The sequence below is a fragment of the Drosophila biarmipes genome, chromosome 2R (genome assembly GCF_025231255.1).
Source record: "Drosophila biarmipes strain raj3 chromosome 2R, RU_DBia_V1.1, whole genome shotgun sequence".
Classification (NCBI taxonomy): Eukaryota; Metazoa; Arthropoda; class Insecta; order Diptera; family Drosophilidae; genus Drosophila; species Drosophila biarmipes.
In genome coordinates, this window is record NC_066615.1 from 19,362,711 (window position 1) to 19,379,742 (window position 17,032).

Sequence of the window (17,032 nt, forward strand, 5' to 3'; positions counted from 1 at the left end):
TTTTTAAGTATTCATACTAATTATTATGAATAGTTTATAAGCTGAAATGTTCTGTAACATTTTTTCACTTAATTTCTGACCAACAGTCATAAGCCCTAGAAATTAATTTATAAAAATATTAATAAATTGTTAATCTGCGGACTCTTTTTTCTTTATGTTTCCATGACGTTGTAAAATAAAGCCAATTAACCAATTACTGTTCCCAAATCCTGCTTACTTAGCTAATATTATGTTTTCATTTCAGTAGTTTCGACCTAAGTTAAAGCTGAACATGACCGCTGATTGAAACCAATTATTAATTTTACAAGGAAAACAAAGCTCTGGAAAATGCCTAATCCCCTTCAGTTGTTTTTTTTCCCACTGCACTTAGAAGTGCGTGAAGCTCAGAAAACAAAAACCATTGAAGACAATCGGTTCACGTGCACCTTGTGCTTTTTGCTCTTTTAAGTTGAGAGTTTTGTTGATTTTTTGTACCGCTTTTTGTGTGTTTATTTATTCCATAAACGCATTTTTATTAAATGCCGTCGTCGGCATTGTTAAGTGATTTTTGGTCAAGGCCGCAAATCAGTTTCGTTAATTGGCTTTGGATTGATTTTTTGAAGAGCACTTGCATTGCCCACTTCTAAGCTTATATTTTCTGAGTTATTTGGCTGAATTTAAGTTGGCTTCTAAGCGCAATCAGCGAAGTATTTTTATGCAAATAAAACGTTTAGAGTTTGGCAATTTGCCAGCCGGAGTAATAATGCAAATTTATGCATTACTTTGTGAACAATTTCGTGTGTGCGTGTCGCGCAGTGTTTTTCCATTTAGCCTCAGGCTTTGGCCCAAGTCAAGCATCCACTTAGGCCGGCAATTAGTTGCCCATTGAATCGATAACATGTCTAAGTCATCATATCGCAGAATTCTGCTTGCCTGGCCAACTGTGTCAACTGTACATAATGTGTGGGTAGTGAAAAGTTGCCACACTTTCTATTGATTTGAGGTGACTTCACCTTATGAATGGTGGCGTAAATGGACTGTGAATGGGCGCTCTATTAAGTCAACTCCAGTTCAGAAAAAATTAAGGCTTTAAAGAGCGTGGCTCTTATAATGTATGCAAGATAACTTCTCATTTTATTATACATTTTTTTACTACTTTTTAAAAGGTTTAAATTGACTGGAAGATGCTAATTTGTCATTTTCTTATAGGGGATCTTAGGAATATCTCATTTAATCTTTAATGCACTACCAACATTATGATTTTAATTTAATGATTTTATAAATCATTTGCCCGGCAATTTATTATGCTTTCATATTTTGTAAATGGCATAAGAAACCCTCAAGATAACACTCCAATTAAGTTCATATCATAAATGGATCAGTGAAGCACCAACTGATGAAATCTCATTAACAGAGCTGAAATATATATCGCCTTATTAAAGTGCATTTCCCCTCAAGGCGCGTCATGATTCATTAATCAATTTGCCAGACTCAATTAAGCCATAGACTCTAAACAAAAGATCAATTATGTAAGCCGGTCCAGTGGCACCCCGAATCGGATCATATTAATCAGGCATCCGCTCGGTGGCACTGAAAATTGATGGGTACCAAAGGAGAAGAAATGACGGATAAAAAAAAACGAAACAAAAAACCCCAGGCAAAAATCAGAGGGAAAATGGGGAAAAGAGCAGAGTTGTGGCCTGAAGATGCCACTTGAAGTTGCGGCCAACGGGTTTGGTTTTTGCTTTTTGTCGCATTGCAGGAAGTTGCAAGTTGTCAGCGGGCTGGCCGCATTTGGCAATGGCCACTACGGGGGATTGATGACGCCGGTGGTAAGGGGTATGCAGGGGTATGCACGAAGCAAAGTAAATAGAAGATGTACGTTAAATTTTGATGTACAACCATCAAATCTCACCTTGATTTGTTCAGTTCATTGACCGAACTAAGCTTTAAATTACTTATTAAACATTTTTCGGAAGCTTATTTTTATAATTTGAATGTAATATGAAATGTACCTAATTTTTAAAACAATATTGGTAAAGCAGACACAAAAATGTCGAATTAAGATTTTGCTTTATGTTAAGATCTTGGCTTTATAAAGACAGAATATGCATAAAATAAATAAATACATATACATTTAAGCAAATAAAAGCAGTATAGAAACTTTCGATTTTAAAGCTTAAAAACCTACTCATATATTTTTCACTTTTTTTGAAAAGATTAGAATCATATAAGAGTATATTATAGAGCTAGAATATGATGATATAAGTATTTAAAAAATGTAGGGTAACAAAAGAGTATAAAATAGTAAACCAATATTATGGCTAAGATTATTGTATATGTTATTTAATATATTTTTAAGAAAGGCTATGATAGTAAAAAAATAATACCAACAATATGAGCGGTAAATGGGAAATCAAACTTATTTTTCTTAAGAAACCACTAGTAGTAGAGGGAATGTAACAGCTAACAACCCAAGGTTAAGACAGCCGTTTGGAAAATAGACTGGGTATCAATAAATCAGCATTACACCACGTAAGCGGTTGCCGCCTTAAACAGATCTCTATTTGATTGCTGGCGCTGCAATCAAAATTATTTAATTCGGATGCGGCAAATGAATTTGCAGCCTGCGATTCGCGTGATGCTGCCAATGCGGCAATCGCCAGCGACTGCGCCCCCGTTTGACAGCGGATCAGAAAGCGGCTTCAACTGCAGAGCGGTCTCGAACAACAACAAAACTTTCACTTTCGACCGCCTTCGCCTCGTCTCGTTTCATTTTGCCCAGGTCCGCTCGCCATTTCGGCTTTAATTTCTGTTTCTGTTTTCGGGCAGGTCAGTTTCGGCCCGGTTAGTTAGTCGCCGCCTCGGCTCTAGCTCGCTGGACGGTTGAGTGCATTTTCGATTTGGTCTCCTGTAATCAGCGGGCTCTTGTCTAAGAAAGTGTTGTAATATAATTTTAATTTGTACCCAGAAATGATTGCCAATTGCCGCTGCCTAATGCTGATTATACAATTTTTTCGGTGCAGTATTGTTTTCCTCAAACGAAAGTGTTTCGGGAGCTTAAAGCGCGGCTAATACTTGGCCCCACACAGATTTGAAACACACCATTTCGGTAATTATTTTTCGTGTCTTAGCCTGCCTTGGTGTGGCATTAGATTTTGGTATCCGATTGACCTGGGGCGGATCACCGAGCAGGGGCAGTTAGTGCGGCCGTAAGCGATGGGACGGCCCCGCCACGAAGGTCCGAGGTCTTCGAGCCAGCCCGACTGGGAAAATAAACAATAGGTTGTTGATAGCCAAGGGCCGAATATGTGGACACTGGCAGAAAAATAACAATTGGTAACTATTATGTTGAATGAGATTGGTTTTCCTATTTATTAAAGATATATTTTAATTAGGCAGAATATAAGAAGCCCAATTTGTAAAACCTTTTTACTTATAAAGAGATTGATTGTTAAGGTGTTTGAAAAAATGCTCTACCTTTAAGCTTAATTATCTTAAAATGGAAAAGCTTGCATTTTTAATTTAAATTAATATTATTAGTGATATAGGTGGATTACAATAGACATTTTTATAGAAAAAAAAAGAAACGTTTTTTTTTATCTATAAAATATCTCGAAAAACGTAATTAACATGCATGTACCTAAATTTCTTTCAGTGAAACTGGGCCTTTGGACATGAGCCCTGAGGAAATCCCAACGAAAAATGCAGAGCGAAGCGCGCATGCGTGAGGTCGTCGCGCCTAAATGTCAAACGGTTCAGTGCTCTAATGAGAGCCCCCGAGCAGATCCCCTGCCCGACAGCCGAGGAACCACAGGCCCCTGTCGAAGATTGGTCAATTCGATCTGGCCAAGAGGCGGTGAACGGCTGGCCAAGCCAAACTCGCTCTGCTCGCCTATTGCCACCGACTTGTCGCAATCGTGTGGCAAGAAGAATGACCAAAATCCAAAAACAAGACGGATTTTAAGGCTGTCCAATTATTACAACTTATTGCGAGAGATCCGACGACGCAGAAGCTGCTCGGCAATTAATGCGATTTGGAAGCTAATTAAACTTATGGCTCTGTTAGGCCGACACCGGAATAAAAATATATGTGATATATAATAGATTCCAAAATTATTTATTTTTATATATCGAAATAATTTCTAGAAATATTTTCAAAAATATTATCGACCTTTTAACAAGATATTTTTGATATAAAGGTTCACAGATATGGTTCTGATATTTAAAATAAATACATATTACTTTAAATAGGGAACCTTTTAATCTTTATATTCTTATTTATATGAGCAGGCGTGGTTGGATCGTAGAACTGCATATAGCACCTGCTCCCCGCAACATGTTTGAAATCGAACTTGGCCGATGACTGGACACCGGTTTTTCTTTTTCGATGTTGATGGCCTGCATGTAAATCAAGCGATTGTTGCTTTTTTTTAATTCTGCTTTTTGTTTTGCCTTGTTGACGGGTGTCTTCCCTTCATTAGCCTCGTCTGGCTGCCAAATTTGTGCGTTAACGGTGTTTGTTGCTGTCGGAGTGGCCGACAAACGTTATGGCCATCTATAGCGCGTAGCCTCTAAATGCCACAAGAACCCAATGTATGGACGTGTCCAGTTTGCTAATTGCCGCAGAAAATCATTCACTTTTTTGTCTTTTGTAGGCCACACTTATTTTCGATTGCAAAATTTAAGCATGCTGAGGAATCAGAAACGGAATATTAATAAATATATATTATACCAAAGACGACATAGATGAAAGGGTATTTTTGGTAAAGAAAAAAGGATGGATGTGCATAACAAATTCTCTTTAAATTTATTTTTTTTATACTTTATCAAATTTAACAAATTGAAGATCAGCAATCTTTAAACCTTTAAATTATGCGCCCTCGTTAAAATTAAATGCCCTCAATTCCCAGGTATTTTATGACCAACTTTTGTGGCCCAACAAAATGTTTCTAGCGAATTTTATAGTATCCGCCTTAACACTTGCCAAAAAATGTGAGCTAACCATATATTTAAAATTCCACTCTTAAGTGCTAATCGAAGCAAATTAAAATTTGCATAAACCCCAAACGATTTCCTTGTAGTCTGTTCTTTGGATTGCAGGTGTGACTCCATCAAAAAAGGTGTTCGCACCGCAGCTATTTTGTCAAATTCAATATAATAATTCAGTTTATGATGACGAAGTACAAAATTCACACACTTTTGACAGATTTTGTCTTCTGTTTATTCGTGTATTTATTTTCGAGGCAAAGCAAATAAAATCGCATTAGTGGTGGTGGTAAAATGCATAGATCTTTACGTTTTTTGTGTCGTAGTGTAGGAAACGATCATAATGGGTTAATAAGAAATAATAAACATAAAGATTAAATATTATAGCTTGCCAAATTATGGAAGCCTTGAGTGAATTTAAGCAGCACTACTGTGTGCTGTTATTTGGACAATTGGCCATCAGTGTGTTAATTACATTGCCAAATGCGAAACCTAGAAATTCGGGCTTAAACTGAACCAACAAAAAATGCAATGAATAAGTTGGGCAACCAAATGTTGAAAACTGCGTGGGCGGGGCAGAAATACTTAGGCTAAGTATCGAAATTACGTTTCATAAATCAAGATATTAGGGGCAAAAAAAATAGAAAGGTAAATAAATTATACATAATACACCATTAACATAATCAAGTTTAAATTTAAATTTAAAATAAATAAAGTCGTTTATTCACTCATCAATGTGTAAATTCGACCAATTTGTGATTAAATACATCTTTGTCTAGTATCTCATCTTTGTTATGCAAAAACTTATACTATTTGGCAGATATGCGGAAGAAGAAATAGATAAAGTTTTGAGATAAAATATTAGGTGGATTTTTTCTACGTCATGCTTGACATTGATTAGAATACATAATTTGGGATTTTAAATTTTAGAATTCTATTGTTATGTTGACTAGTCCGATTTCCCTCAAACCCAAGTTATTAAGATCAACGGCAGCGTGATTATCTCCCTCATCAGCAGCACTATGCCGGTATTCAATTTCAATTAGCAAACTTTCCATACAATTACCGTCTAAATTATGCACATTCAGGCCTGTCCGAACACCATGTCGTATGGGTAATTGTAATTGTGGCCGCTAATTAAAACCAGAGCTCAAGCTCAATACTTAATGCAAACAATGCAAATTGCTCATACGCCGCGTGAGCCATTGAACTTGTCGTCGGCTCGTATTATAACCGAATCCCAGCACCACACGCCAGCTGCCAGAGGTTTCGATAATTAGGGGGAGTCTGTGAGGGAACCCGCTGGATCCCGCTCCCAAACTGATGATGATGGGTCCTGTCTATCATGCAATCATAATTAATTAAACATTGTTTTTAAGAAGTTTCCGTGTCGCGATTGGTTGCTGTAAACTAAATGCGTGCTACCATAAGTGCAATATCTTGCTGGCTTCCTGGGGGGAAGATAAGTTTATTATTTTACCACCCCAGAAAAGAATTTTGTATGAAAGAACCTTGTGATTCCATTAATTTACAGATATATTTAAATATTGATGAATTTAATTACTGGTTAATTTTTTTTTAATTTTTATAATCCAAATACATATCAATTAGATCTTTAATTTAAACAAATAAGTTCTACCACCATTGTTTATTTCCAAGGCTATGTTATAAGCCAACTTCTTTCCACCCAAAAACCTTAAATCATTATCAGTTTGCCGGCATCCGCTTAATCTAGTTTCAGCTCTTGGTTTCATTTTCAGTATTTGGTTTCTAATTTTCGACTTTTGTTTGTGCGTTTCGTGGAACATTAATTGATTTAATGATTCGCTGGCTAGCCCGAAGTTAGCGATAATAATTTTAGTTTTGTTAACGAAGCGTAAGAAATCACCAAGACGCCGGCAGCATAAGCGCCAGCAAACTGCTCTCCGGCGGCTTTTGAACAAATATTGTTCGAGTATTGGAGTATCTGGCGGATGAAAAGCTTCACGCGTGGCAAACTTTTTTCAAGTGCAGCATGCAATTTTGCAATATTGAAAAGAAGATCTGGGAAAAAAGTGAAACTCCGAGGCTCTGGCAGATAGCCAAGCATAACTGTAACCATAATTACCGACAGCAATGAAAAGCGAAACAAAATTAATGAAGTGTGTGATAAGCGCTAAGGGAAAAACTGAAAGAAAAGAAAAAAGCCACGCCATTCCGGCCAAGACAATGCCTTGGATACATGGATACTCGGGTACTTGGACCTGTTGCCACTTGTACCCCGTGGATCTCGAATGCCAGAGCAATGTATCTTGTGCCGACACGGAAGTGCGGGAAAAAATGTTTCGTTACTTGGCCAAAACAATGCACAATGTACGAGTACCAGCCGCAAACTCACGCGGCAATTGTTTTTCTTTTTCCTCTGTTTGAGCTGCCGGCAATATGTTTTTGTATCTTGAACTTGAGGCATCATCGGACAAGATGTTGTGTCTCTGGGCGTATCCGCACTGCACGCATGTGGGTTTTGTGCAGGGGTGTTTTGGGTGTGAGCTGACATGAAGAATTGTCTCCGCCAGTTCCGATTTGGAGAACAATTCTGCCGATTGTGAGTAATGGTTGTCACGCTAATAATACATAAGAAAAACGAAAGTGCAGTTGGCAACTGTAGTCATTTTGTTAGTGAAAAAAATATATTTAGTACCACAGAACCATAGAAACACTATAAAAAGAAGGAAAATAATATTAAATTATAGTATTTCTTTTAAAATTAATATTTTTTAAATAGACTTTACAATAGGTACATCTACAATATTGCCAAACCATAAATTATTAATAATCTTCACTTGCACAGTTTTCCTAAGAACAATTTTAACTGATCCAAAGCTTAAGAAACCACAACCAAAATGTCCTAACTTTATCCTTAATAAGGTTATTATTTTGTGTCCCAGAGTACGTTTTTTTTCTTCCCCATGTTATAAAAAACCCTCCTTAATAACTCAGAACCGACTTCAGGCGAAGAGCATTAAAAGCACATAAACATGAACAAAGTCCACAAAAAAAAAACAATCAACAAGAGGCAGCAACTATTTTGACCAAATTATGTCAGAGTTGCCTCCAAAGATGTCTAGCTCATGTTGTGGCAGACTTTTTGCTGGGGTTTCTATACACATGTGTGGATTTTTGTTAAGATGATTTGTGCCAGTGCCACTTGAACTGTGCGTCAGCAGTGATTGAGGGAGATACAGCCCGAGATGAAGACGATGTCGATGGAGATTGGAAGTGGAGGCGATGGAGGCGATGCTTGGCCCTCGGCATGTCAGATGTCGATGGTGATGATGCTGCGGCTGATGTTCATGTTGCTCGTGGTTTTTTTCTTGTTTTTTTGCCCCAGCATCTGCCTGCAGTACTAGGTATTATTGCATCATCAAGCAGATTGAGCAATGAGTGGATTTAAATACAAATTTAATGGTTTCGCTTATGGCCCATTGTGCTGGGTCTTTGAACTGGGCCCAAAAGGGATTATCGATACGAGTAATGGTTGAGAATAAATATTTTGCAATGGTAATAAATTGTTTTAATTTATTAACATTACAAAATATTTGATCTTTAATTATTATTGTGAAAATAAAATTACTTAAGTGTGTCAAGTTTAAAATAATAGAATTTATTATTATAATAATATATAATAAGAGCGAAAATGAATGCCTTCTTTAAGCTCTTTACATAAGATTTGTCTATTTTCTTCTTTCTTTTTCAGCCTAACTAGATTACACATGCCACTCCCTTGATGATTAAGCAAAACCCTTTAAGTATTTAAGCAAAATGGGACATCATCCATATAAGACATTCATTTTAGGGCTTAAATGATTAATTCACGTCTGAATAATTCACTTGAAGGAGCATGGCTAAAGCGTTGGAGAAAGGCCTTTTTCGACCTGACAATTGTCCCGAAGTATGCGAAAAGAACCACAAAAAGCGTTTTGCTGACACATCAAATGGGAAGCACACAATTACCGGCCATATTTCTTCCCTGTTTCTCTACCGCCATTCGACCGCTTTCCTTTTGTGGGCCGAACACGTGCAAAATGTCCAACACGGTGGGCCAAATGGGGCCAGAGAAGTAAAAACGCCATAAATGCCCAGGTCCACTTACAATTATTGCCCCAGTGGAAGGGGCACAGTGAGTTGCAAAAAAGCAAAATAGAGACTGCGAGCTATGAAAAATCGAAAGTGGCAAGCCGAGTGACAAGCGGAGAGCTAAGGAGAAACATGTGGCATGGCCATTCGATTCGGCTCGGATTCGGATTTAGGATTGCGATTGCGATTGGGCCTGGGCCTGGGACTGGGCCTGGGTGCAGCGCAATCTGCGACTCAGCATCTCTAATGCTCACTGCAGCTGTGGCCAACTAACATTGGGTATAGTAATTGTAATAGGTAGTGAAATCATAAGGAATACCTGCAAAAATACCTTGAAATAATCAAATGTTTTCTTTATAAGCATCATCGATACCTGAATCCTAGAAGTTCTGTTATCTCAAGAATCTTAAAAATAAAGGTAAAATCCATTCTTTGATACAACAATTTATAATGTGTATAAACCACATTCACTGTTGAATTGGAGATAGATAGAATCTTAAAGATAAAGATAACAATATTTCTAAGATACCAATATTTTTGATGCTTATAAGCAACGTTCACTGTTGAACTATATTATATATTGAGCTTTCGGGCTTATATTTATCTATCTATTTATCTATTATATTTATATTTATATATTTAATACAGAAATAATTTTTAAATTTTAAGATAAAATAATAATTACAACATTAAAAGTGTTTTAAATTATTTTTATTTCATGACATGTTCCGTATTATTGACAAACGTGTTGGGCTTTCCGACCAGTGTGCAAAAGAGGGGAAGCGGAGTATTGTTGCATGGTGGCTCAGATCTTTTTGCCATATCGAAGAGCATGTTGCACAATGTCGCCGGTGCGAGTACCTGAAAGATACCGGGGGAAAAAGCCGAGCACCGCACACACATATTGGAATTGGAGCAGAGATCAACGAGTCTGCCGCCAGTCAAAGGCAAACATCTGGTTGTGGCACTGCACCAAAGCCTGCCCCACCCCCCGCTGGCTGGCCAGGTGCAGCCGGTTTCCTGTGCGTTGGCAACGTGTGCTCCAAGTCGTAACACGGCGTTCGCCATTAAAATGGGCAAATTGCTCTGGAGCCTCCGAACGGGGGCAAATATATGAGTGTTCTATGGCAAGGAATGCAGGCTTGATGAACTGGAAGGTGGCTAAATGAACTGAAAGGATGCCGGCCGAGCGCAACATTTTGCGAAATACTCGTGACCAGAAATCCGAATGAAATTCGAGTGCTGAACTCACGAGGCATTCACAATTCTGCAAGGGTTAACGTATAACTAAAAATGTGAAGAAGTAGTGTTTAAAAGATTTGTATAAAAATATTAAGGATATATTTTAAAGATTTATAATTTTTGCATAGGCACCAAAATTATATATTATTGAATAATTTGCACATTCGGAACAGCTGTGGTTGCTCAAATTGCGTAAGTCTTCAAAAAATTCCAAACAATTATTTGTTAATTACCATTTTTGGTGACACCTCTGACCACAAACAGTGGCCCCTTCAGCTGGCTTAATTGAGTTGTTTTTGGTCTGGCCTATGGGCCATCAATTGATTGTTTGCACTCGACACTCACCACAAAAAAGTGAAATAATAACTGACCTGACTGAATAAACACCATAAATATCGGCACGACTTTGGGGCTACCACAAAAAACCGAAAACCAAACCGCCACCGCATTGAAAGTGAAAGCTTTTTTTTAAGGTTTTCAAACAATTTATTTTATAAATACCTTTTGCTGGCTCAAAGAAAAAAAATGCATAAATTATTTGGGATTCATTTTTGAGCCACAGAAGACGCTGACGATGGGAAAAGTCTCGAATGAGAAATGATGCTCATCACCTGTTTTCTTTTCATGAATTCAAAGGCGGCGAATGTTGCCCCACCCAAAAGTCGGTTCAAGTTGAAGTTGAAGTGATGTAATTTCTCTCGGCAACCATTTCAATTTCTTCCTAGCCACAAGAAAGCAAGACTTGAACTTGGCAGCTGCTGCTGCTTTTTAACCACTTACTCTTGCCCCAAGGTTAACGTAACTATGCCATTAAGTTACAAGTTTTCAGATAATTTTGTAAACTAACGGTAGGAGATATATAAATCAGCTTAATCTTTATGAAAGATGATAAATCAATTTTATATTTTGCCAAATCGTTGTGCCATTTTATTAGAGCACTTCCACTTCGTTGTGTAATGCATCCGACTTTCTTGGTATATCTGTGGCATTTCGCTGGAGCAGTTACAGGCGCATTTCAACGACTCACAAATTTGCATATCAATGTGACTTTGAGTGGCTCTGCGACTGTGACACAATCACCTGCTGTCAGTTTAATTTACTGCTAATTAATCTACAAGCCACCCGAAATTACGTCTGGCCAAAGAGCCATAAAGTCTGAATGAAAACTCTAATTAATTTGGATGGAAATTGGCAAGCGAACCTCTTGCGATCGCAACTCGCAGCTTCGAACATGCTGCAAGCCATGGCCAAAACCTATGGAAACCCGGCTCAAACCGTGGGCCGAAACAGTTGAGCGTCGGTCGAAGAGGCGAACACAACGCGGTTGCGCATGCGCGTGGATCATGTACGGATCGGACGTGCCCGAAATTCGCAATTCAAATACTGGCTAAGAACCTTTTACCATAAAAGCGTTCTACCGCAAGTGACAAGTGCCCGGAAAGCCAAATAAAATCAAATTTATACCCCTAACCAAAAAAGGTGAATGAAATGGCCGGGGAAACTGTGTCAAAAGCAAAGAAAGTTTGTGATCATATGTGGGCTGGGTCTCAAGATCTTTTGAGGTGTATCTGCTTTTGTTTTGTTTTGCGGGCTTGTCAAGATTGAGTGATCTTCTGCGTGGGTCTCCGCCACATGAATGCGAATGCATTGCCAGTGTAATGATCACCATTTAGGGCTTTACGCCCAGGTATGCCAGAGAACTGTTCTTTTCAGGTGATTCATTGGTAAAAATTCTGCCCATCTTCTGTTTTTTGAAGGTGCGGCAGATACCTTTGGTGAATTTATGGTATTTCACCTCTGCTCTGGATTCCACCCATGTAAATCCGCCTTGGGGTATGATATCACTCGAATAAATATTTATATTCGAACACTTAGCAAGGTCGATTGGCATTTGGCAAACTTGTTTCCAGTTATTTTGCATTATAATTCGATGTCGAAATATTCATGTTATTTTTACCTTTTTGCATATTATGTGCTGAAAAAAGAGCCGAACAGGTTGTTAATTATTACCTAAATAGATTTTTTGGGAAAACCAAATGTAATTAAGAGTTTATATATAGGCATGCTCGATTAAGAGAGTCCTTTAAACATGTCGGTCTCTAAGTCTCTTCCTTAAATCTTAAAATTTGGTCAAAGTATTTATTTTTAATTTTAGTTAAACTTTTTTGTCTCTTTATTCTAACCCAAAAAAGGACATATTAGGAAATAGTTGTTTCAGTAGATTGCGTCGTCTTTTCTTTATTATAAAATTAAAAAATTTTAAATATATTTTCCTAAAAAATGTTGCTTTAATGTATAGCTTGTTTTTTATCGATCTTTTATCAATTTTAAATCAATACTAATCTTTTTAAAATTGCTGTCTTCCGAAGAGTAGCTCTTCCGGAAATCAAACAAATTCAGGTGGCAGGTTCCTATTAATCACCAATCGGTTACAAGCTCGACTGATTGCACAAAGTAATTCCACGCGAACTTGACACATTTGATATGCAAATGGCCAGAAGCCAAAGTCAAAGGGGCAATTTGCGTCTAAATTCGAACCTGAGGCTGGGGTTGACCGGGGCAATCAGTCAACCGCAGAGCAGTGGAAGTCTCGGCCAAAGACGCCAATTAATTAGTAGGGCCTTAGGGCCATAAGTGGTTCCACATCCACAAAGGTGTATGCAGATGACTATATGCATATGCCACTCTAATTGCGGTTAAACACTGCGCTTGCAATTAACTTTCCACAATTAAGTGCCATATGCGGCGTATACGTAATGTGAGTTTCACCAGTCAAGAACTTATTGTAATTAATGACAGAGAGAAATGTTGACTGATAGGTTTATTGACCATTTACCAAGAGAGGATATCTTTTGTTTGAATACCAACAGACTTAAATCATAATAATAATTAAAAATACATTTAATTGGGAATAGTTTATTATTTTCAGGCCCACTTCAACACATTTTTTAATTGCTTTGAATAATAAATATCTCATGACTAAAGCCCTAAACTATTTTCTTTCGCGTGTCAATCGCTAAAACTGCATTCGGATGGGCTGGTGTGCATATTTAATACTTGGATAAATGCCATAAAAAGTGTGTAGACCCTGAAAGAGCCGCAGATACACGATTTCATTTGCATGCCACCGCCAAGTCACGTTGTTTTTTTCGGTACACCGAACTGTGTATTTTATAAATTATATTCCCATATGAAACCGCTCTTTTTTGCATTTGTTTGTTGAATCCATACAAATGTTAATCGATAACCGAAGCGATTAAAACAAAAGAAGCAAAAACAAAGGCAACGCAACCTTTTTATGCAAATGCACAAATTACAAATGCCTCGCAAAGATTGCGCAAAGCCTTTTTTCGAATGGGCGTTTGCAAGAAAAAGCTGAGGGAAAAAACCTAAAAAAAGCCCAAAGCCTAAAAAATATGAGCTTTAAAGGGTTCCAAAAAAATTCATATCAAAATTATACCAGAGAGTCTTTTACAACTTTATTTTTGCTATAGCAATCCGCTGCGCTTTTTACATTTTGATATTATCTTTAATGTTGAATGAACACAAACTGAGATTCAGTGGAAAATGGGCGTTTTTCAATTACTTATTTTGACAATGGACACGCTCAGCTTACATTAATATCATTTTGATATCACGCTGGTAACTGCAACTGACAAACCCATCAAAAATCTAGTTAGCCTTGTCGTTCAAATGAAAATTTATATATGTTTTTAGTGCATACGATTTTATTTTACGTATTTTCATGAAACACTGTTGCTGACTGGCTCGTTTTCAGTTTTTAATTAAAACTTTATTGATTCGATGCCCAAAAACGAGTGGCGGCAGGGTTTTTCGCTTATTTCTATTAAAGTAAACCAGTTGGCTAATGGAATATGGTGGCTCATTGGCAATTGGAATGCCAATTGATTGGCCATGCTAAGTTATGCAGATCCATAAACCGGCTAATGGTTGCACTGGAGTCGTGAAGTGTAACACCTGCAAGAGATACACATGTCTTGTGCGGCTTGCAAGGTAAGCCGGCACAAGTGCCGCGGAAAATTCGCGGCCAGCGCCGAAGAACGGGTTCGATGGGTTGACGGAAGAGATTCGGTATTAGCCACCAAGTGCATTATGTAACCAAACAACCAGTTGATGCACTTGCTCCCATGGTTTTCCCACACCATCTCCACACTTTTTCTTTGATAATATCTGTGTGTTTTTTTTGTTTTTTTTTGACTATAGAGCATGCGTGAGCGCAGTCAAACGACCCCAAGGAGGCGTCGTGCCGGTCCCAAACAGGCCTTGCCATCCGAGGGGGTGGGCGCCCTGGAATCCCCCTACTATACCATTGACAACACGGAGGATATATACGGGACCACCTTGCTGCCCTCGCAGCGCTGCTATGTGGATCCCTGGGATCTGGAGAACTATGATTATGTGCGCAAAAAGATCGATGATGTCAACGGCCAGGAGGTGGTTGAACCCGCCTACGGGGGCGGCAACTCCCTGACCCCCAGTCCCACCTATGGCTATGGAGTGGGCGGGGGCGGTGGAGTGGGTGTGGGTGTGGGCATGTCCGCCACAATGCCACGCCCCCACACCCAGAGTCGGCGGGTGTCGCGTGCCCAATGCCAACTGGAGTGCTGTGTGCCCCAAAGGACTCGTCGCCGCAGTCGCAGTGCCCGCAAGGAGCCCCTCTACACGGCCAGGAGCGACATCTATGGGGCTCCCAGTCGCTATGAGGACTACATGGCCACCATGACCAGGCAGCTGCAGCTGGACAACGGCGAGGAGGAGGAGGATCCGGAGGACCTCTATGGCGAGGAGCAGCGCCAGCTTTACAATGGCTTTGGAGGTAAAATGGCTACGAATTCGTCATAGCCTTCAATTAATAATTCCTTTTATTGGTCTTATTCAATTCAATTTCATTAGCCTTAAGATTGGAGCACACAAAGGCACTTAGACATAAATAAAATATTGTATTGATTTTCCTTTCATTGTCGGTGCCATTTGATGAAATTTACCATTCATAAAAGGTTTTGTCTTTTAATTAAACTTATTCAATTATACATCTTTGACCTTATCTTTGCATTTTGATTCCTTGGATTTATATATAAAGGACTTGCATTCAATTTGCTGTCAACCTTAAATTGAGCGCTTAATTGCACTTTCTTGCTTAAACATTGAGTTGCATTAAAATGTTAATGTTATTAAAGTAAATATCTAATAACAAAGTAAAATGTAACAAATGTCATACTATAGTAGCTTTATTTGGTTTTCATGTTGAAAATTTATAAATCATGGATGACGAAAAAATAACCAATTGAACGTAATATCTATCTAATTTGGTTAAAAAATACTAAAATATATAACATACATTAACATTTTGAATTTTTAAAAATTATCTTTGACTCCCTATTTGTAGGCTTCTCCAGTGCCAGTTCCACGGAGCACCCCTCCTCCATTGGGGATGAGCAGCCCCTGCCCCAGCGACGGGCCTCCACCCTGCAGCGTCGCCCTGTCCCCAGTCAGATGCAGAAGGGCAACAACCACTTGGGAATGGGCTATGGAACTGCCCCCCATCCGAGGCGCAAGCGGAGCGGGAAGCCGGCGCCCCTGTCCGCCCCGCCGCAGATCGATTTTCCCGCACCGCCGCCACTTTCGCCCGCCTACGACTACTGCAATCCCTATGCTACACTGCCGTACTGCAGCATTCCGGATTGCAGTGAGTGTCAGCAGCAGATCTACGCCGCCCCCTCCACCCTCTACGGAACCATGGGCGGCGGCGGAGGAGCGGATGGATCCCGGCTGAGGGGCTCCTCACCCCATTCCAGCGGAGGCGACTCGTCGCTCTACTCGGGAATTTACGCCCGTAAATTCGGACTGAGCAAGAAGGGTCTGCTGCAGATCGACTACTCCTGCAGTTGGAACGATCTGGACAGGGTGATGCAGGGCCACTACTGAGATCCACGGGTCGTTGGCCTCGGGTGCTGGGGTTAGGGTTACCATCACGTTTGCACCGGTCGCGAACAGAAACATTTTCGTACTTAAGTCATTTTGCATATGAAAACCACACACACACACAATACCAAATAACTAAACATGTTTGTCGTAGATTTATAGTCTTTCAATATTCAAATTTACTGAATAAACATTACATTTTGAAGTCAAGAATATAAACGGAGTTTTATTAACGAGATGGTATGGTACCTCAATGTAGTTAAGACACCTTTATTTAAGAGGAATCCTGTCAGTTTAAAGAACCTTTGGTTAAGCCGAAATTGTTATTTACAAACTAAGAAGGGAATCGTAATTTCTAATCAATTACATATAACTTAATTACATATATAACTATACCTCATAATTGTCTCATCTAATTGTCTTTTTATCCGGGATTTCTTTTGCAAATAACACTGACCCAAGTAAACTTTAATCAACTAAGTAGGCCAATCATTGCCACCAAAAAGTTTGCTCACTGACAGTGAATTTCCTTGAATTTCTCTCGTTTTTCACTCTAATTAGTAGTGACGTTATGAGAGGAATTTTCCATGTTTGAAAATTTGTTTGGGGAAAAGCGAACATGGAAATGGTTTTAGCGCCGGACTTTGATGAATGTTGTGGGATTGTCGAGCCTAAGTTGGTCGAACAAATGTCAAGCGCAGGTGTACGAAGCGAAAAACTTTTTAAGGCACTCTTTTAGGTGCCGAATAAAGGAGAAATCCAT

At 38.9% G+C, this 17,032-nt stretch overlaps 1 protein-coding gene across 1 annotated transcript; it reads left to right on the top strand.

Moving 5' to 3' along the window:
* The first annotated feature begins 11,629 nt into the window (after positions 1-11,629).
* LOC108023111 (uncharacterized) lies at positions 11,630-16,474 on the top strand. The gene is made up of 3 exons (XM_017092377.3): positions 11,630-11,805; positions 14,551-15,163; positions 15,734-16,474. Exons 2-3 carry the CDS (start codon positions 14,554-14,556, stop codon positions 16,270-16,272), a joined length of 1,149 nt encoding a protein of 382 aa, XP_016947866.1. The 5' UTR covers positions 11,630-11,805; positions 14,551-14,553; the 3' UTR covers positions 16,273-16,474.
* The last annotated feature ends 558 nt before the right edge of the window (positions 16,475-17,032 follow it).

Bases quoted from the DNA above. Each gene is read 5' to 3' on its own strand.
- LOC108023111 (XM_017092377.3), top strand. From the start codon at position 14,554: ATGCGTGAGCGCAGTCAAACGACCCCAAGGAGGCGTCGTGCCGGTCCC. The intron at 15,164-15,733 runs GTAAAATGGCTA...CCCTATTTGTAG, and splicing joins GCTTTACAATGGCTTTGGAG to GCTTCTCCAGTGCCAGTTCC.